Raw genomic sequence first — 23972 nt, forward strand, 5'->3', positions numbered from 1 at the left:
TATACACATTTATACATATATACACATGTATACATATAAACACATGTATATGTACACATATAAACACATATACACATGTATACATATATACACATATAAACACATATATACACGTATACATATATACACATATAAACACATATACACATGTATACATATATACACATATAAACAAATATAAACACACATATACACATGTATACATATATAGACATATATAAACACATATATACACATATAAACACATATATACACATGTATACATATATAGACATATATAAACACATATATACACATGTATACATAGATACACATATAAACACATATATACACATGTATACATATATACACATTTAAACACATATATACACATGTATACATATATACACTTATAAACACATATATACACATGTATACATATATACACATATATACACATGTATACACATATAAACACATATACACATGTATACATATATACACATATAAACACAACATATATACACATGTATACATATATACACATATACACACGTATATATATATATATAGACATATATAAAATCTTTGGAGCCCCTAAAACATTTAAAATAATTTCTAATCAGTGCTAATACTTTATAATGTGTTTTTCTGTATATTTACTGTACATATTTTACATTCCAATATTCTTCACTTAGAAGAAAATGTTTTTAGTATTTTTAAATACATATATATCTATCTGTATATACCTATAAATATATATATATTATAGGCACAGGAAAGAAAGGAAAAGTTTCTTACATGTACCAGGGGTTGCTTTGGTGTCTCTTCCAGAGCTGGAATGACTGCTAGGCTCAGCGTTAGCAATCAAAATAGACAACAAGAAAAAAGTTCCCCTTTACGGTAAACCCAAGGTGAGGTAAGATGCAGACGTGTAGAGGGCACATAAGTAACTGCTATGGAGTATAAGTAAAACGCATACCTTTATTGAAAGCGGTTAAAACAATCACAGCAGTTGCAAACATGGCAGTGACCAGGGAGCGTAGGTACTATCGGAGGGTGACGTCGTCTGACACGTTTCACACCCTTCTGGTGCTTTGTCAAAGATAACTGTGCAGGTGAGAGGTGCCTTCTTATACGCTAAGGATTTTAACATTAGGCACCGCCTCTACACATTATACGTACCACTCCTATTTACATGTTAACTATCGGCTAGTTTACGAGTTTTGCGTTATGAGTGAAAAAGCTTCATAACGTTTTGCAGATATATCTGTACCGCACACTTTTTTGGCCGTAACGCAACGTAACTACCGCAGCTTTTTAATGGGACTTCCACAGCGCCGGTATTACGAGTTTTCCTGTCTGGACAAAAAGTGAGCGGTACAGCCTATAACTACAAGATCCATACCGTAAACTGAAAGTCAGTAGTTATGGCTTTTATGTTACAAAGCCGTAACATAAAACTCATAACTAAAGTGCTAAAAAGTACAATAACACCCATAAATGACCTATTAACCCCTAAACCGAGGCCCTCCCGCATCGCAAACACTAAAATAAAATTATTAACCCCTAATATACCGCTCAGGACATCGCTGAAACTATAATAAACATATTAACCCCTAAACTGCTGCACTCCCGCATCGTAAACACTAGTTAAATATCATTAACCCCTAATCTGCTGTCCCTGGAATATTTTTCCTTATTAAAATTCCCACCCCATTTTTCTTTACTTTATTGGATGCGAAGGAGGAATCCCCAAACTTGAAATGAAAGGTTTTAGGTTCCTTGTCGTGTATAAAATGGGTTTCCTGTAAAAATATTATATCCCCTGAGTGGTATTTGAAGTCTCTCAGGGCGATACAACGCTTGATAAGACTATTTAGACTATTTAGACCCTTCGTATTAATAGTAAGAAGAGTTAAATTGGGTGTTTGTGTGGTATGCATCCAGAAAGAATTAAGGGTAAGTTAAGCATAATAAGAGAAATATATTAAGAGGGCTACATGAGGTAGGGTGTATGCCCAGTGTGCTATGACAAATAAAGGAACATTGTGCATTTTTGTGTGCAGGCAATCGGGATTACAGATGGTGTTGACCACATTTGTGACATAACAGTAAGAACATAAAAATATAAAGAAAATCACAATAAAACATAAAAAAACATAACAATTACAACAATTGATAAGAGAAAAATCTCTGATCGAGGGAGAGGGATTCATGGTAGTCGATTTCCCCTGCCCTGTTGCTTTGGAGTAAATTGGGAATAACAGTATAAGATTATGGGGCTGAGGATTTGTGAGATGATATTTTAGGCAGATATAAGGGAGTTTCAGATAGGGCTAGTAGCCTGAGATCTAACTGCATAACAACAACATTTTGTTTAAACAAAGGAGTGTACTAAAATTGTATGAACACGCAACTTAGGATTGTAACAAGGCTTTAAGGAGAACTGAGAGTATCAGGAGATAACTTTTTGTAACATTAGTAACATGGCTATAAAACGGCTAGTGGAAAAAAACCAATTATGTAAGGGAGATAGAACATTTTATCTGCGTGGCATATCTTGCAAGGTATACTCTCTCCTCTGTTTAAAAGATCTGTATTCAGTCACTTGTTCATAGTTTTAGAAGAGGAGTAGAATATCATGTCAAAAAAAAAAAACTCACCGCCATCTTGATAGTAGAAGGTCAAGTTGTCTGTTCACCATGGCTTAAAGGTGGGGAGTGCCGTTCTCTCCTTGCGCTTCACGTGTTGTACTTTGTGCCATGAGGAGGGGTGATCTTTATGCTTCACTTGTTCCCCTTGGTTGAATCGTGGGCGCGTAGTTGAAGAACCTGTCTGGGCTGTATCAATTTTAAGACTCAGGCTTTTCGTGAAGGCTTCTAGATAGTGCTGGCCTTTGTAGGTATGCTTGATCCCGTCTTTGGACACTATTAGGCTAAAGGGGAAGCCCCATCTGTACCTAATGTGCTTATCTTGTAAAGCTTTAGTGAGGAATCTAGCCTCTCTTCTTCTTTGGATAGTGATTGGACATAGGTCCGTATATAGCTGTATAGTATGATCCGGATACTGAATTTGAGGAATTAGTCTTGCTTTGTTCCATATCTCCGCTTTGTCTTTGAATTTTAAGAAGCGGATTATGACGTCTCTAGGCAGGGAATTGTGAGATGTTGCTCTACGGGCGCTATGGGTTCTTTCTATTTCGACAGGGGGGGCTCGGGGATCAGCCTTAATAAATTGAAATAGGCCTTGCAGATATTCGTGTAGATCTGACAGTTGTACAGTCTCCGGTACCCCCCGGAATCGTAGGTTGTTTATGCGGCTTCTATTTTCAAGGTCTTCAACCTTGTCTTGTAAGGTATCTATTCTTGAGTTTTGTATCTTGGCCTGAGTGTCTATATTGCTGATCATCTCATTTAGAGTATCTTGTGTGTCTTCGATATCCTCCATTCTGTGACCGATCTCAATGATTTCTTTACTGATGGACGATAGCTTGGATTTTATAAGAGATTTCAGGGAGTCAAAGTCAGCCTTGCTAGGAAGGTTTGCAATGTCCGCCTTCAATTGTTCAGCATAGTCTACATAGGGAATAGTAGCACTTGAAGCACAGTCTCTTAACACTGACGTGTCCAACATATTTCCTTATGGGGGCTCTGTGTGTTAGATTGAGATTTTAGGCCTTTGTCTGTCTTGGTCGATCTCTTTGCCGCCATAACCCTATGCTTGATATAATATGAGCCAAACTGCAAGTATATAAAAGGATATTGTAAAAAGTTTTCCCAAGCACTGTTAGATGAGTTGGGCTATTGTATGGGCTATTGTATGAAGTCCCACTAGTAACGGATCACGGGGAGTTTGCCACGCAGCTCTTAAAAAATGCAGGGTATGTCCCAAATTCTGCCAGCAATCATTAAAGGAAGAGGAATAGCAGATTATAAGGCTCCATACATTTTTAAATGAGCTGTGATGCAAAACAAGATTATGTCTTTCCCATGTTTAAAGTCTCTTACATAATGAGCCTGAAAGATGCTGCTGTAATTTCCTTATAGAGTCCCTTTATAGTTATCTCCTGATTACAAATTGTCTTTATGTCACATATCCAATTTAGCTAACTTATTATGTCTCATTAGTTGTCCATGTCAGTCATTCAGTTTTCTATAGGGATAGCAATGCAAGTAGAGCGTGGGTGACCATGTGGGTGACAATGTTTGTAGAGCATCTAGGCCTTACCACGGGGAGTCAGGAATGGCAGGTATATCGGCTCTGTGCGGCCTCTCTGTTGTCTGTAGTGGACTGTATGATTATTTACCCATTTATAAGGCAATTACAGATCAGGAACAATGTCCATCCATCCGTAGTCCGAATTTCAGTATGCGGATTAGAAACTGATTGCCACAATAAGGATGGGTCTATCCCGTGTTGCTCACCCAATATTGGTTGGTGATATGTCGACAAGATCCTAACGTGAGCAGAAGGGGCTCTACAAACTCAGGGCATATTCTGCTACCAGATGGAGATGGGTAGGTGTGGTTCCCCACAGATTAAATAGGACAGGGAGAAGAAAACCGACCACACTTGCACGGAGCTTTCTCACACCGCGGCCATCTTCTTTCACAGCCAAGCTCCACCCCAGATCAGGTAATTTTTATAAAAACAGTGATTATATTTATGCAGTAGACAGAATATCATTTATGACCAAAATTATATTATTTGATTATTACAATATTAAAATATAAAGCAAGCTATAGAAATATTTAAATTAATTAATATTCAATTAAATTGTATGTTATCCTGTATATGGCCACACTATTATTTAGAAATTAACCTTAGCTCAAAATGAATTAACTATCAAAATTTAATTTTACTAGAACAATTTATAATTAGCCAGTAACATTAACCAATTTAACATATGGCTTATTGAGCAACATTTTGGCCAATATATTCAAATATCACAATAAAATATTACCTAACCTCAAAAAAACTAATTTCCAGGAAATATAATTAAGCTACCTAGGCCAAAATAGTCTTATATGACTTCAAATAATCAACCAGAGCAATTTATACCTCATTAACAATTCAATATATCAACCAGTACAGCATTAATAAGTCTGATCTAGCCACCATAATACAATTTCTAAAACATTTTACAGTAACTAAAAATAACTTATAAACATTAAATACAAAATCCTTTCTTTTCCGCAATGGTAAATTTACTTAAATGGACACTGAACCCAATTTTTTTCTTTTGTGATTCAGATAGAGCATGCAATTTTAAGCAACTTTCTAATTTACTCCTATTATCAAATTTTCTTTGTTCTCTTGCTATCTTTATTTGAAAAAGAAGGCATCTAAGCTATTTTTGGTTCAGACCCATGGACAGCACTTGTTTATTGGTGGGTGAATTTATCCACCAATAAGCAAGAACAACCCAGGTTGTTCACCAAAAATGGGCCGGCATCTAAACTTACATTCTTGCATTTTAAATAAAGATACCAAGAGAATAAAGAAAATTTGATAATAGGAGTAAATTAGAAAGTTGCTTAAAATTGCATGCCCTATCTGAATCACAAAAGAAAAAAATTGGGTTCAGTGTCCCTTTAATGCTGATCCAATTATTATATAGGATACACTGATCTATTTAATATTAGGTTATAAATATAAAGTACCACCTTTAAATCACAGCTTCAGCTATTACACTATTGCTATAAAGAATATTTTAAGTTGTAGATAGTGTTTAAAAAGGCCCAATAGTTTTCTCTTTTTCTTTAAAAAGAGTGCCCACACTGTTATCTCACAAAGACTGTGGGCTCGATGATTGAAAGCTCTCTGGGCTGGCGAGATTATTAATGAATGCTCGCCAGTCCTATTTCCCTGGTGGAATGATCTAAATCCATTTTTTACCCTGAAAACAGGGTGTCTCGCTAAGGGGCGTATACTGCATTTTCATATGAAATGTGCACAACAAAATTCGTATTTTAAACATGATACAAAACAAATATTTGAACCATTCACACAAAAATAAGCAGGGAAAAATTGTATTGTTTAGGTGCATCAAAAACTGTAAGAAAATTCTTCATCAAAAATCGTAGGTTAAAAAAAAAGTAAAATTAGTATCTAATTTACACAGGAATAAATCAAATTAAATATGCACAGCGTAAATTGTAATTGTAGTACACTGGGTGTGCAAAAATCACACAGAAATTTTAATTTATAAATACAAAATGCACAGCGTAATTGTTGTTTTTTTGTAAAATGGGCTGAACATGGGCATTCCATGGGCGTATATGACAATATCTCACTAATCCCAGCATAATTCTATAAAGATTTTCGCACTGCAGATATCACAGTTTTTTCTCGCCAACTAAAAGGTGGCAAGCTTTTCTCAAAACAATACGAACACTTATAACCCCAATAGAAAAACAAATGCATACTAAAATATAGGCGAATGTAAGATGCTATAAGCAGAAAGCAGCGTAATGCGAGTTATATTGACTGCAGGATTTTAATTTTAAAGTGCTCCCCCTGCTCCCTGATAACTTCACTCGAAGGAGCGAAGTTTCCTTAACCAACGAGCTCCAATACTTTTAATAGGAGCCATCTCTCAACTTGCAGGGACTGCCCCTTTTTTTACAGTCATTGCACCGGGGCAGCCCTGCGAGTGTCAGCGAGAAAAAGAAGATTTGAGCTGGCGAAGATTATATCATCGAGCTCTGTGTAATACCAGGTAGCAGATCAGTCAGTGTAAAAATAGTAGCAACACTCGCAAGCAGCAGCGCTTTCTTTTCTTTCCTTTGCGCAGAGTTTTTGTCTGAGACATAACCCCTCATCCATTTCTAAATCACTCAATGAAAGGAACTCTTGGTGTGAACTTAGACCTCATTGGCCACTTGCTCACTTGGTAATTTAATCATCCACAATTAAATACCTCTGGCTGCATTATTCGGATCGGCCACCTGGGGGGGCAGGCCCTTGAATGAAGTTTTATTTGTAAAATATTAAAGGGCCATGATACCCAAATGTTGAAACATTTGAAAGCGATGCAGCATAGCTGTAAAAAGCTGACTAGAAAATATCACCTGAACATCTCTATGTAAAATAGAAAGATATTTTACCTCAAAATGTCCTAAGTATTCAAACCCCATTGCAAAGGACTTTAAGCAGCAAATCAGTTTGTCTGTCCCGGGACAGGCAAGAGAGTGAGCTTCGTGCACACTCATATTATTTACCTATTCAGTTTAAGGAAGTGTACTATGAAATCTCATGAGAGTTAAGTGAAATCTCATGAGATCACAGTAAAAGAGTTCATGACCTCATCACTGCTGATGCTGATTGGCTGCTGTTCATTTCTTCATTATTTTTTTTACCTGCAGCTGGGCAACAGCTGAGTATAACTTTTTACACAGAACTTACTCTGGTGAGCTGAGGAAATTATGTGGTAAAATATCTTCCTTTTTTTACATAGAGACGCTCAGGTGATATTTTCCTGTCAGCTTTTTACAGTTATACTGCATCAGTTTCAAGTGATTTAGCATATGAGTATTATGTCCCTTTAACTGCTTCTTGACTACAGAAATATATATTTTCTTTGTATGTATTTATAATGTGTCTATATAAATACGCTTATGATCTCCTAGTTTAATAAAATATTGAGTCAATATTATATGGACTATCTAATTTTTCTGAGTATAGACATATATATCTAATGTTAGACATGGGTTTAATTGTATATCTGATAATATATATGCTTCCAAAAAGCAGGCACTCACAGGGCCGGATTTCCCATTAGGCACAGTAGGCATGTGCCTACAGGCGCCTTGCAGTGAGGGGCGCCTGCCTGTCAGTAATAAAATAAAAAATAAAAAATTTTTATGAGGGCATTTATTTAAGTAAGAATTGTGCTGCCAGGTGCCTACAAAGTCGAGTGTTTCATTGGGAATATGTTACAGCAGTTGAGGGAGCCATGAAGGAGAGAGGGGCAAAGATTAAAACTAAACCCCTCCCATTTTTGCCAGGCATGTTTAGTTTCACTTTTATTTTATGTACTTCTGTTGCCTCACACAGCCAAGCTCCATGCTGATGTGGTGCAGAAACTTTTTGTTGAGGAATGAAAGCTTCAGAACAGGTTATGACTGTACAAGGCTTCTAATGCTGCCTAGAATGAAAACATAACAAGCAGAGCACTTTAACCCCTTGGCTACCAGAGAGGGTTGCAGTGTATTCACTTGTTGTTATGTGCTGAATTCCTTTTTTATATCCAGGAGTTTAAATTCTGCTTCAGGATGAATGTTTTTGTTCTATAAAGGCATTGGAGATGAGGAGGTTATGTGCTGCTCTGCTCTGTTGCCAATTGTGATTTACAGACTTTAGGGCACTTTGACACCAAAGTTTGTAGACTGTAAGGCTGTAAAATGTGTATGTGTGGAAACCACTCACATGGCATATTTGTTTGTATGTATGTATATTTATGTGTATATATATATATATATATATATATATATATATATATATATATATATATATATATATATATATATATATACATATACACATACACACACATCACACACATCACACAAACATATATATATATATATATATACACATACACACACACACATATATATATATATATATATATATATATGCACATACACACACATCACATTAAAAATTGTTAATCTGTTCTTTTATCAAGTAAGTGTGGTATTTTTGTTTTGTGGTAAATTGAATTTCTAGTTCTAATTTTAAACACATTTGTTGACCCCTGGATTACATATAATCTACAACATTCCATGTTTTCCTTTGAGAGCAACATCATATTATATTTATATTTCAGAACAAAATAAATGTAACATCTGTGTGTATTTGTACCAAAAATATCAGAATTTACAAGATTTTTTCATGTAGTGGAAAAAAATACCTACATTTTATGTTTTCTTCCACTGGCTGCACAGGTTGTTGATGAGCTTGCATGCTGCTAGTTTTAATATTGCTATTGTTTACACAAAACTGTGTTTAACTTTAACAAAATGTTAAGCACATAGTCAAAGTCATCTCCAGAAAATCAATACACTAATAGCTTGTCAATAAACATATCCTATGAGCCTATCTGGGTCTGCACAGATGTGTATTGCTGTCTCAGAACTGACATTGACTATGTGTTTAACTCTTTTGCAAGAGGCTAACACACTTCTGTGCATGCACTAGTGCAATAATAAAATGCCCAGCAAATTGTCACATTTTATGTCCCTTTAAATAGGGTTTTCTTTAGAATATTTTGCATTAAATGTTTAACATGATTTGTTTTTGTTATACATAATAGAAATTGTATGGCCATTTGAGTCAAGTAAATATTGATTTTTGGTGTAGCTTCCATTACAACAAATATTGCAATTGGTGTGTGTATTTGTGTATCTCCATAAAAGGGAAAATGTAATTTTACATCTAATATTTATTTTTAGTTGTCCTAAATAATAATAATAAAAAGTCCTCATTTTTTCCACTTTTTTTCTAGGGGGTGGGGGGGCGCTTCAGGTTTTTGTGCCTACAGCCACCTGAGATGCAAATCCGGCCCTGGGCACTCACTGGACTTTTCTTAAAACATGTAAATTTATTTCCTTAGATTAAAAGACATGATACCCAAATGTTGAAACATTTGAAAGTGATGCAGCATAGCTGTAAAAAGCTGACTAGAAAATATCACCTGAACATCTCTATGTAAAATAGAAAGATATTTTACCTCAAAATGTCCTAAGTATTCAAACCCCATTGCAAAGGACTTTAAGCAGCAAATCAGTTTGTCTGTCCCGGGACAGGCAAGAGAGTGAGCTTCGTGCACACTCATATTATTTACCTATTCAGTTTAAGGAAGTGTACTATGAAATCTCATGAGAGTTAAGTGAAATCTCATGAGATCACAGTAAAAGAGTTCATGACCTCAGCACTGCTGATGCTGATTGGCTGCTGTTCATTTCTTCATTATTTTTTTTACCTGCAGCTGGGCAACAGCTGAGTATAACTTTTTACACAGAACTTACTCTGGTGAGCTGAGGAAATTATGTGGTAAAATATCTTCCTTTTTTTACATAGAGACGCTCAGGTGATATTTTCCTGTCAGCTTTTTACAGTTATACTGCATCAGTTTCAAGTGATTTAGCATATGAGTATTATGTCCCTTTAACTGCTTCTTGACTACAGAAATATATATTTTCTTTGTATGTATTTATAATGTGTTTATATAAATACGCTTATGATCTCCTAGTTTAATAAAATATTGGGTCAATATTATATGGACTATCTAATTTTACTGAGTATAGACATATATATCTAATGTTAGACATGGGTTTAATTGTATATCTGATAATATATATGCTTCCAAAAAGCAGGCACTCACTGGACTTTTCTTAAAACATGTAAATTTATTTCCTTAGATTAAAAGACAAACGTTTCGGCACTGCATTGTGCCTTTGTCAATGTCACAAAAACGAGAACCAGAGTGCATCTAAGCACCCAAAATCAATATATATACAATTAAAAACATACCCCTTAAATAGTGTAGATACCCCTTTCCTTTTGCCTCCATCCACATGTGCACGCCGTTCCAAACACACAATACTGACATCACGCTGACATGCTAGTCGTGCCTAGCGTGATGACGCATAGCACGGCGTGGCCATGGCAACGTCAGAAGCATCACGTCGGCGTGCTTACCAGATGACAGGGAACCACCGGGGCTACTATGCGCATGCTCAGAACTTAACGTTACATATAGCACAGCAGTTGCCGTTGGTAACAGAAACAAACAAACCTATTGCCGCAATAAAAAACCTACCGGGTGTTACCTGCATGTAGCTTGGATAGATAGATAGATAGATAGATAATATATTCACATATGTCAAAAATATATCACGATGCGGTGGACAATATACATGTAGGGCGGATAACAAGTACAAATACTAGTATGTAGCTCCATAACCACACCGCATCTTGAAACAGTGATTACATCATGAAAATAATACAAAGTTACAGGGGTAAAATAATGACTCAGTATTGCAGACAGAATTTCACAGACAGAACCCATTAGCATATACTGGTACTAGGACATAAACCAAATTTTGAAAATTAACCCCATGTACGCTTCAAGCCAGTAGGAGTATGGTAATCAGATTAAAAGCAGACACCCTAGGACCCTCATTCTCATGTAGGCAATGAATTGCTGCTAATAGAAAGGGCTAAAATCCAGTGTAGTGTTTAGTCCCCTTGGGGTCATAGTTCCCAGTTTGTATATCCACCTACTTTCACATTGGAGTAGTTTTTTGCCTCTGTCTCCACCCCTCGGATTAGGGGGAATGTGGTCAATGAGCATTGATCTAATGCTAGATACTGGATGTTTAAAGTATGCACAGTGGCGTGCCACTGGTTGATCCGATTCACCATTCTTCAAGGCCACACGGATGGCGTGGCAATGATTAGCCATCCTATCACGGAAGGAGGTGGTCATTTTTCCTATATAAACATGAGAACACGGGCAAGTAAGCATGTAGATCACGAAAGTGCTGGTGCAACTGAGGCGGTAGTTTATTTTAAACCGCTGATTTTTGTGGGGATGTTGAAAAGAGTCTCACTTGCACATACTGTTACATGTGGTACAGCTTCCGCAAGGGAAGCAGCCCTTCTTTGATTACTTCAGCCATGTCTCCTTTCTGTAATGGTCCACTGGGTCAGATTTAACGAGGATGTCCCTCAGATTTCTGGCCCTTCGGTAGACCAGCCTTGGAGCAGTCATCTTCTGTAAAGGTAACGTAGGATCAGTACCAACCACAGGCCAGTGGCGACGTACAGCATTTGTTAAACGTTCACATCCAGGTGTTAACGTGGTGATTAAGTCAAATTAAGTTGTTCCAATGCATCCTTAGTAGGAGCCCTAATGTCATGTGTGATATCCGAGTTTAACAGTTTCTCCTGAATTTCACAGATATCCGTCATAGTATAGCCACTTTTGTTTAATTTTTTGCCCATTTCCTTCACTTGGATCATCTGCAAGGGTGTCTCGCTATTATTTCTCAGTGCCCTGGTGAGTTGGGAGGTGAGAATACCCTTTTTCTGGTGTTTAGGGTGAAAGCTACTGGCATGTAGCAATGAATTGCGGTCAGTGGGCTTAGTGTACAGCTTGGTACCAAACCGCCAATTCACCCTAAATACATTAAGGTCCAAAAAATTCACACTATCAGGACTGAATTCAAGCTTGAATCTAATCGGGCTGGCCATGAGGTTCAAATGTGACACCCACTCACGCAATGACAATTCCCCACCCCTCCATATAAGGAACACATCATCAATGTAGCGGGTATAAAAAGTCACTTGTGGATGTTCAAATGGTTTCATGAGCTCCTGCTCATACCATGCCATATAAATATTTGCGTAAGTGGCTGCCACATTCGACCCTATGGCCGTGCCAGCCACCTGCAAGTAGTAACAATCCTCAAATTTGAAATAGTTTTTTTCTAGACAGATGGTCAGTAATTCGCAAATGAATTCAATAGGTGGACCTGTGTAGTGGACATTATTGGTCACCATGGACCTGACAGCCTCCACCCCCTCAGCATGGGGAATCACCGTATAGAAGCTATCTACGTCCATGGTGACCAAAATGTCATCCTGTTGTAGATCAGCGAAGTCTGCAAGTATCCTGAGCAGACTAGGCAAATCTTGCAAGTAAGCCCTGGTGTTCTTAACAATCGCCTGTAAAAAGGAATCAATGTAGATGGCAAGATTATTTAGGACCGAACCCCGGGCAGATACAATGGGTCTGCCCGGGGGGTTCACCAGTGTTTTGTGAACCTTCGGCAGGAGATATAGTACAGGGACTATAGGATACTCAGTTATCAAAAAAGTTAGTTCCTTTTCATTGATAAACCCTGCCTCTAGGCTACACTGTAAGAAAGTGTCAATTGCTTCCTTGTACATATATGTGGGATTACCTCTCAATTTTATATATGTATTAGAATCGGCCAATTGCCGCAAGGCTTTCTGTCGGTAATCAGTATAATCAAGTACAACGATAGATTCGCCCTTGTCAGCAGGGCGGACAATGACAGATCTATCATTGCTAAGTTCAGTAAGTGCTTTTCTTTCAACCGCACTAAGATTAGGATAAGGTGTTGTATGTGAAGCCTCATTGATATCTGTGTAAGCAATCTGGTATAACTCCTGATGGAAGAGTTGGTGTTAGGTGGTTCAAAGGATGATTTCTTTTTAAAAGGTTCAGGTGTATAAACCTGCTCCCTGAAGTGGTCCCTTAATTTCAGCTGTCGCTGAAATCTATGAATATCAACTAACCTCTCAAAAGTGTCTACATGGGGGGTCGGGACAAATGATAAACCACGATTAAGTAAAGATATTTCAGCTTCACTTAGTGGTCTGCTGCTGAGGTTGAATACTATATCTACTTCCTCTTTGTTTGTTTTTTACTTAGATTTATAGCCTCCCCTGCGGATCTTACATCTCTTTGGCCTTTTTTGGCCATATTCTGGATCGGGGGCTTCATGGTGGACCTTGTGGTTACCCCTAAAAAAGGTTGTGATTGTTGGATATTCTCAGTTGGTACTGCAACATCTTTAGTTGTTTCAGTCCCAGAAGAATCCCCCCCAGTGCTGTCAACAATGCTTAGAGTGTTTTTAGATCTTAAATTTCTGCGGCGTCTAAAGGGAATATCATATTTGCCGTATAACCACTAATACACCCGCCTTTCCCTGTAATCATTCTCCACATTATTTAATTTTTTGTTTTTAAAGGTGGTCAAATCGCTACGGTATTTACTGACCAAGCCATCCAATTTATTGACCCAATCCTGGCTAGTATCATTCTCCAAAATGTGGAAATTCTAAGCTTTGATGGTGTCCAATTCGGACTTAGTTCTAGCTTCTAGTTTCGTGACCTCCTCAATAACCAAGAGGATTAGGTCGTATGAATATTTATTTAAAATTGAGCACCATCGCTTACAGAATTCCACATTTTGTCTCCCCAGGGTCGGGATGTTTTTAACCCTGAAGCCCCTGCGGATAAAAATACAAAAACGAGAACCAGAGTGCATCTAAGCACCCAAAATCAATATATATACAATTAAAAACAAACCGGTTAAAGGGACAGTATACACTCATTTTCTTATAACTGCATGTAATAGACACTACTATAAAGAATAATATGCACAGATACTGATATAAAAATCCAGTATAAAACTGTTTAAAAACTTACTTAGAAGCTGTCAGTTTGGCTCTGTTGAAAAGGTAGCTGGAAAGCCCACTACAAGTGGCAAATAAGACACTCCCCCCCTCCCCCTTCTTTTGCATATGGAAAGACCCTTTACACAAACAGGAGCAAGCTGGAGTAGGTAGCTGAGCGTATTCACATAAAACTTTGGGGCTTGGTTAGGAGTCTGAAAATCAGAGCAATGTTATTTAAAAATAAGCAAAACTATACATTAATTTAAAAAAAAAAACTTTATGGGCTATATAAATAGATCATCTACAAAACATTTATGCAAAGAAACAATGAGTGTATAATGTCCCTTTAAATAGTGTAGATACCCCTTTCCTTTTGCCGCCATCCGAAAGGGGTATCTACACTATTTAAGGGGTATGTTTTTAATTGTATATATATTGATTTTGGGTGCTTAGATGCACTCTGGTTCTCGTTTTTGTGACATTGACAAAGGCACAATGCAGTGCCGAAACGTTTGTCTTTTAATCTAAGGAAATAAATTTACATGTTTTAAGAAAAGTCCAGTGAGTGCCTGCTTTTTGGAAGAATTTGGATATTGTGCTAGCAGTGCACCTTGGCATAACTTGTGGTATGATTGTGCAATCCTACTTAAGACAGTATGTATATATATATATATATATATATATATATATATATATATATACAATACACATATCTTTAGTGTATTTTCCATACAATTTTTCTATTTATGGTATATTTTGAGGGATGTATTTGAGAACCATATATATTTGGAAGTTAAGTAATTATAATTTAATATTTTCAGTATTATATTAATAAGTAGATCAGGGCATTTTAAATAGTATCATTTCAATCCTTATGTATATAGTATATTTTGTTACATTTCCTAGTTATTATATTAAACACATATCATGTGATTAGAAGTCTGTAGTAATTAGTTATGACAGAGATATATATGTGATTTAGTATAGATATATTCCATCATCTGAGCACAACAGTGTTTGAGTACATGTAATCATATCTATTATAATAGTCATAGTACAACTTATATACTAATATGTATTCATTTTAAAACCTCATTGGTACATCAGATTTAATAGCATGTAACTTATTCTAAGCATTATTTGCCAAACATTTTAATTTTATCAATACAGTTATTTAGTTAATTCACTTCATATTTAATATAGTGTGCTAGGCATTAGATATATATCTCAGAACCTATACATTTATACAGTACTGAGTATTGTTAACTTATATGAAAATTACAGATATAAGAAGTCTCATATAAATTGTTTTTTCATAGTTTGGCATAAGAGCGTGCAACTTTTCCAGACAAATAAGTGGATTAAATACGTTGTCCCATCATTTGTTTATCATTTGCCTGTGTTAATTAAAGGGATAGTCAAGTCCAAAAAAACCTTTCATGATTTAAATAGAGAATGTAATTTTAAACAACTTTCCAATTTACTTTTATCACCAATTGTGCTTTGTTCTCTTGGAGGCCCATTTATCAAGCTTCGTATGGTCCGTGTTTCTGGCAAGTCTTCAGATTCGCCAAAAACAGCAGTTATGAAGCAGCGGTCACAAAGACCGCTGCTCCATAACCTGTCCGTCTGCTCTGAGCAGGCGGACAGGAATCACTGCAATTCAACCGGATTGAGTACGATCGGGTTGATTGACACCCCCCTGCTGGCGGCCGATTGGCCGCAATTCTGCAGGGGGCGACGTTGCACCAGCAGCTCTTGTGAGCTGATGGTGCAATGCTGAATACGGAGAGCGTATAGCTCTCCGCATTCAGCGAGGTCTTGCGGACCTGATCCGCACTGTCGGATCAGGTCCACAAGACCTTTGATAAATAGGCCTCTAGGTATTCTTAGTTGAAAGCTAAACATAGGAGGTTCATATGCTAGTTTCCTAGACCTTAAAGACTGCCTCTAATCTGAATGCATTTTGCCCACTAGAGGGCATTAGTTCATGTGTTTCATATAGATAACATAGAGCTCCTGCACGTGAAGTTACCCTGGCGTGAATTCTATTGGCTAAAATGCAAGTCTGTCAAAAGAACTGAAATAAGGGGGCAGTTTGCAGAAGCATAGATACAAGGTAATCACAAAGGTAACATATAACAGTGTTGGTTATGCAACACTGGGGAATGGGTAATAAAGGGATTATCTTTCTTTTTAAACAACAAAAATTCTGGTGTTGACTGTCCCTTTAACTATTTTTCCTTAAGATTCTCTAGATCTCAGATATAAGTGCAGACTGAGCGTCCATGTCACCACAGGAGGTGGTTATCTAGTAGGAAGTATATCTCTTAGACAGTGATCTAAAGGTTCTTTTGAAATGACACATCTATATATATATATATATATATATATATTCCCCTTTGTTCTCTCAGATGTCCTGAGTCTGAAGTGTATCTCATCAGCAGGCAGTCAAAAAAATCTGTGTAAGAACTTTCCCAAGGTAATATTTCATATAAATGAAATATTAATCAATATGATATATTCACATAGCCCAATGTCACTCACCTTTTCCTGACACCCCCACCCACAAAAAACCCTGACGCTAAACCCCAAAGTTTCCATGCACCAAACTTGAATCCGGCTACTAAATGAGCTGCTGCTTATCCAAGGCCACACTCCTCTTCCATCTCCATCTATGGTGGAGCTCAGTTGGGGCATTTCTATTCCACCCAACCCTTCTTCTTGCATCTCCCATCCAATGCTGTTTTTCTTCTTATTGTCCGTCCGATGTCCTCTTCAATCGGTCACTGCCGCACAATGAAGCTTGAATGTGAAATACCCCCTTATATAGGTGTGCCCTTGCATTTCTATCGGCTGAATTTTTAATTCTTAGTTTAATCAGTCAATAGAATATAACCCCCTAGAATGTAACTGTATAAGCGCATTGTCTTAAACAATAGGATAAGACTGTATAAGCTCAATGCCTTATATTATAGCTGGTAACTGTATAAATTCATTGTTTTATACAATAGATTGTAACTGTATACGTTTATTGTCTTATACAATACAATGTAATGTAACTGTATAAGCTCATTGTCTTATACAATATAATGTAACTGTATAAATTCATTGTTTTATATAATAGATTGTAACTGTATACGTTTATTGTCTTACACAATACAATACAATGTAATGTAACTGTATAAGCTCATTGTCTTATACAATACAATGTAATGTAACTGTATAAGCTCATTGTCTTATACAATATAATGTAATGTAACTGTATAAGCTCATTGTCTTATACAATATAATGTAACTGTATAAATTCATTGTTTTATACAACAGATTGTAACTGTATACGTTTATTGTCTTATACAATACAATGTAATGCAACTGTATAAGCTCATTGTCTTATACAATGTAATGTAACTGTATAAGCTCATTGTCTTATACAATATAATGTAACTGTATAAATTCATTGTTTTATATAATAGATGGTAACTGTATACGTTTATTGTCATACAATACAATGTAATGTAACTGTATAAGCTCATTGTCTTATACAATGTAATGTAACTGTATAAGCTCATTGTCTTATACAATATAATGTAACTGTATAAATTCATTGTTTTATACAATAGATTGTAACTGTATACGTTTATTGTCTTATACAATACAATGTAATGTAACTGTATAAGCTCATTGTCTTATACAATATAATGTAACTGTATAAATTCATTGTTTTACATAATAGATTGTAACTGTATAAATTCATTGTTTTATACAATAGATTGTAACTGTATACGTTCATTGTCTTATACAATACAATGTAATGTAACTGTATAAGCTCATTGTCTTATACAATATAATGTAACTGTATAAATTCATTGTTTTATACAATAGATTGTAACTGTATAAGTTTATTGTCTTATACAATACAATGTAATGTAACTGTATAAGCTCATTGTCTTATACAATATAATGTAACTGTATAAATTCATTGTTTTATACAATAGATTGTAACTGTATAAGTTTATTGTCTTATACAATACAATGTAATGTAACTGTATAAGCTCATTGTCTTATACAATATAATGTAACTGTATAAATTCATTGTTTTATACAACAGATTGTAACTGTATACGTTTATTGTCTTATACAATACAATGTAATGTAACTGTATAAGCTCATTGTCTTATACAATATAATGTAACTGTATAAATTCATTGTTTTATATAATAGATTGTAACTGTATACGTGTATTGTCTTATACAATACAATGTAATGTAACTGTATAAGCTCATTGTCTTATACAATATAATGTAACTGTATAAATTCATTGTTTTATATAATAGATTGTAACTGTATAAATTCATTGTTTTATACAACAGATTGTAACTGTATACGTTTATTGTCTTATACAATACAATGTAATGTAACTGTATAAGCTCATTGTCTTATACAATATAATGTAACTGTATAAATTCATTGTTTTACATAATAGATTGTAACTGTATAAATTCATTGTTTTATACAATAGATTGTAACTGTATACGTTCATTGTCTTATACAATACAATGTAATGTAACTGTATAAGCTCATTGTCTTATACAATATAATGTAACTGTATAAATTCATTGTTTTATACAATAGATTGTAACTGTATAAGTTTATTGTCTTATACAATACAATGTAATGTAACTGTATAAGCTCATTGTCTTATACAATATAATGTAACTGTATAAATTCATTGTTTTATACAATAGATTGTAACTGTATAAGTTTATTGTCTTATACAATACAATGTAATGTAACTGTATAAGCTCATTGTCTTATACAATATAATGTAACTGTATAAATTCATTGTTTTATACAACAGATTGTAACTGTATACGTTTATTGTCTTATACAATACAATGTAATGTAACTGTATAAGCTCATTGTCTTATACAATATAATGTAACTGTATAAATTCATTGTTTTATATAATAGATTGTAACTGTATAAATTCATTGTTTTATACAACAGATTGTAACTGTATACGTTTATTGTCTTATACAATACAATGTAACTTTATTCCCCACCATCATGTTCTCAGCATTGACGAATATGGTGGAACTTAACAAACAAATAGTAGTAATAGTAGCTAAAGCAATAATAATGCTTGTGTGTATTTCTATTCTGTATATTTTTCTCCAGGAGGGACCAGATTCAGGATCCTATTTATGTGATACTGGGCTTCTTATGATAACCATGGGTCTGCTAGCAGCGGGGACGGACACTATCTCTAACAGCCTGACGTACAGCGTGGTTTGTATGGCTCACTTCCCTGATGTCCAGGGTAAGAGTGACATGAAGTTCTGTCTTCTCATCCAACCGCTAAATATGACTCTTATTATTTTTGTCATGCACATCTAGTCATTTAAATCAGAATTATAATTCGCTTGTGATGTAAGATCCTTTGATTGGTGCAGTTGATAAATACAGTAACATCGTTATCTCCTAATTCTCATGTTGATTAGGGTAAATAATAAGATATATTGAAGTTATGCACAATAAGCCAATGAAAAGCTGACACATCATCACAACCAATACAAGTAAATAATAAGTTATACACAATAAGCCAATGAAAAGCTGACACATCATCACAACCAATACAAGTAAATAATAAGTTATACACAATAAGCCAATGAAAAGCTGACACATCATCACAACCAATACAAGTAAATAATAAGTTATACACAATAAGCCAATGAAAAGCTGACACATCATCACAACCAATACAAGTTATTTCACTTTGCCTTTGTGAGTTAATGATGTATAAATAATGTGCATTACTTGTCGTTTCTAAAGGCTATGGGGCCATTTATCAAGCTCCGGATGGAGCTTGAGGGCCCGTGTTTCTGGCGAGTCTAAAGACCGCTGCTCCATAACCCTGTCCACCTGAGCAGGCGGACAGGAATCGCCATAATTGAACCTGATCGAGGGTGATCGGGTTGATTGACACCCCCCTACTGGCTGCCGATTAGCCGCGAATCTGCAGGGGGCAGCGTTGCACCAACAGCTCACAAGAGCTGCTGGTGCAAAGCTGAATATGGAGAGCGTATTGCTCGCCGCATTCAGCGAGATCTGTCGGACCTGATCTGCACTGTCAGATCAGGTCCAACAGACCTTTAATAAATAGACCTCTATGTTGTTAAAATGGTGATTAATGAAATGAAAAAAACCTTTTTACATTAAGACTTTAGGCTACAAAATCAAATAAAGGCCTGAATTCCATTCTTTACAATATTCATGTTAATATTCCCCTTAGTTATCAAACCCTACAGACCGGCAAAAGTAGAATTGTGTGACGTAACATACGATCTGCCGGACTCAGTCCGATACAGATCGATGCTTACGTCATTACAGATGTTTTCCGAATGCAAATTCAGCACAATCTGACTACTTTTGCTAGTTATTAAATTTCTACCAGGTACGCTCGCCACTATTCCAGCCCAGCGTAGGCAGCGGATACCATAGGAATCAATGGGAGTCTGAAAGCAGTGAAAGCTCATGTTCACTGCTGCCCCATATCCCATTGATTCCTATGGTAACGTTTACACCTAACAACCTAACATGTACCCCGAGTCTAAACACCCCTAATCTGCCGCCCCCTACACTGCCGCCAACTACATTATACTTATTAACCCCTAATCTGCCGCCCGACACCGCTGCCACCTACATCATACTTATTAACCCCTAATCTTCCCCCCTACACTGCCGCCACCTACCTACATTTATTAATCCCTAATCGGCCCCCCAACGTCACCGCTACTATATTAAATTTATTAACCCCTCAACCTAAGTCTAACCCTAACCCTAACACCCCATAACTTAAATATAATTAAAATAAATCTAAATAAATATTCCTATCATTAACTACATTATTCCTATTTAAAACTAAATACTTACCTGTAAAATAAACCCTAAGCTAGCTACAATATAACTAATAGTTATAATAGTTAAGGACCACTTCGCCCGGCTTCGTTGATGACTTCAGCCCGGTTGGGTGAAGACTTCTCAAGGTAGGGTGATCTTCAAGGGGTTTTATTAAGGGGGGATTGGGTGGGTTTTAGAGTAGGATTGGTTGTGTGGGTTTTAATGTTGGGGGGGGGGGGTATTGTGCTTTTTTTTTACAGGTAAAAGAGCTGATTACTTTGGGGCAATGCCCTGCAAAAGGCCCTTTTAAGTGCTATTTGTAATTTAGTATAGGGTAGGGCTTTTTATTATTTTGGGGGTCTTTTTTATTTTATTAGGGGGATTAGATTAGGTGTAATTCGTTTAAAAAACTTGTAATTATTTTATTATTTTCTGTAATTTAGTGTTGTTGTTTTTTTGTACTTTAGATAATTTTTTTAAATTGTTTTTAATTGTATTTAGTTTAGTTAATTTATTTAATTATAGTGTAGTGTTAGGTGTCATTGTAACTTAGGTTAGGTTTTATTTTACAGGTATATTTGTCTTTATTTTAACTAGGAAGTTATTAAATAGTTAATAACTATTTAATAACTATTCTACCTAGTTAAAATAAATACAAAGTTGCCTGTAAAATAAATATAAATCATAAAATAGCTACAATGTAACTGTTAGTTATATTGTAGCTATCTTATGATTTATTTTACAGGTAAGTATTTAGTTTTAAATAGGAATTATTTAGTTAATGATAGGAATATTTATTTAGATTTATTTTAATTATATTTAAGTTAGGGGGTGTTAGGGTTAGGTTTATACTTAGGTTTAGGGGTTAATAAATTTAATATAGTGGCAGTGACGTTGAGGCGGCAGATTAGGGGTTAATAAATGTAGGTAGGTGGCGGCGGTGTAGGGGGGGGCAGATTAGGGGTTAATAAATATAATGTAGGTGGCGGCGGTGTAGGGGGCGGCAGATTAGGGGTTAATAAATATAATCTAGGTGGCGGCGGTGTAGGGGGCGGAAGATTAGGGGTTAATAAGTATAATGTAGGTGGCGGTGGGCTCCAGAAACGGCGGTTTAAGGGTTAAACACTTTATTTAGTTGCGGCGGGGTCCGTGAGCTGCGGTTTAGGGTTAATACATTTATTAGAGTTGCGGTGGGCTCCGGGAGTGGCGGTATAAGGGGTAAAACAGTATAGTATAGTGTGGGTGTTTAGTGACAGGGTACCAATAAAGCTGGGAAAAAGCCGAAGAGCAGCGAGATCGATGACTGTTAGTTAACAACAGTCCACTGCTCATCGCCCCGTACTTGGTGTGCGGCTTTTTGACAGCTTTTTTGGTAATTTTGGAGAATTTATTCAGGTCCGCGGCAGCGATGTTAGGCGATCTTAAGCGAGCGTATTGGTGCCGTCGAATGCAAGTAAGTTGACGGCTTGATAAATAGATGTGTTTTGCAATTGGATAGAGTGGTGTTTTTGATAAGTATTAAACCATCTGAATACCATTCGTATAAAGGCATAATGAGTATACAGTAGGGCTGTGCATATGGAGGAAGATGTCCCTTTGTTCCACTCGGCTGTTTTATTCGCCAAATTCATTCTTGTGCAACAGCAGCACGCTAAAGTCTTGTTGTTCCACAAGAATGAATTCGGCATGAAAATAGCTGAGCAACACAAAGGGCCACCTTCTACGTTCGGAGGGTCACAAAACCTACAAACACATTCCTAGAATACAGGGAATATTTTAAATGTTTTTATATATTTTTTTATTTCATTTATTGTGAAAACCTCATTTTTTTCTATTTTGGCTAAATTTTCATCTAAAATAAAAGATAATAGTGCACAAGATGAATTTACATAAGAAGAAGTGTCTGCTACTTATTGCATCTTCAAGAAAGGGATTTTAACATTTCTCACACTGCAAATCATAAAATCGCTAAGTGATGAGGTTTAAAATGTCAGCAAAAGTTCCAAACCTCATTGTACAGAACCTGGTTTATCTTTTACAAATATCTATTACTAAAAGAAGATAGTGACACATGGTTCTTGATATTGTAAATCATTCTTCTGTTTACTGTAAAAAAACAGTACAAATGATCTTCTAATAAACAAGATGGCAAGACAACCCCAAAATAAAAAAAAAACTAGTCTGAAAATAAACTACAATTAGCCCTTAAAAGGGCCTTTTGTAGGACATTGTCCTAAAGTGATCCAGCTCTTTTGTTTAAATAAAAAAAAGAATCTTCTAACATTAACCCCCCCCTCCCCGTTTACGGGTTCATGTTAAATTAGCGCTCCACTTATAATCTAGCCCTAAGTGACCAATACAAGAAATCTCTCACATGGAATGAGAAACTATTGCTAAACAGTAACACAATTCCATAACAGCTTTGGAAACAGATCACGAGTTTGGCATTAGCCTTAAAAAGCAGCGTTGAGAGGTCCCAACTCTGCTTTTTAACGCCCGCTGGTATTACGAGTCTGGCAGGTACAGGTGTACCGCTCACTTTTCTTCCACGACTCGAGGCTACCGCAAATCCCCTTACGTCAATTGCGTATCCTATCTTTTCTATGGGATTTGCCTAACTCTGTATTACGAGTCTTGGAAGAAGTGAGCGGTAGCCCTCTCCTGGCAAGACTCCTACCGCATATAAAAGTCAGTAGTTAAGAGTTTTATGGGCTAACGCCGTAACATAGAACTCTTAACTAAAGTGCTAACAAGTACACTAACACCCATAAACTACCTATTAACCCCTAAACCGAGGCCCCCCCACATGGCAAACACTAAAATACAATTTTTTACCCCCTAATCTGCCTACCGGACATCGCCGCCACC

General features: G+C 36.1%; 1 protein-coding gene across 1 annotated transcript in view; it reads left to right on the plus strand.

Moving 5' to 3' along the window:
• The window catches only part of LOC128661205 (cytochrome P450 2C38), a 233922-nt gene that overhangs the window by 123028 nt on the left and 86922 nt on the right, over positions 1-23972 (plus strand). Inside the window, exon 7 of the mRNA XM_053715461.1 lies at positions 19383-19524. Coding sequence (XP_053571436.1) covers positions 19383-19524 — 142 coding nt within the window. The remainder of the gene's footprint in view (positions 1-19382; positions 19525-23972) is intronic.

The sequence above is a fragment of the Bombina bombina genome, chromosome 5 (genome assembly GCF_027579735.1).
Source record: "Bombina bombina isolate aBomBom1 chromosome 5, aBomBom1.pri, whole genome shotgun sequence".
NCBI classification, from domain to species: Eukaryota; Metazoa; Chordata; class Amphibia; order Anura; family Bombinatoridae; genus Bombina; species Bombina bombina.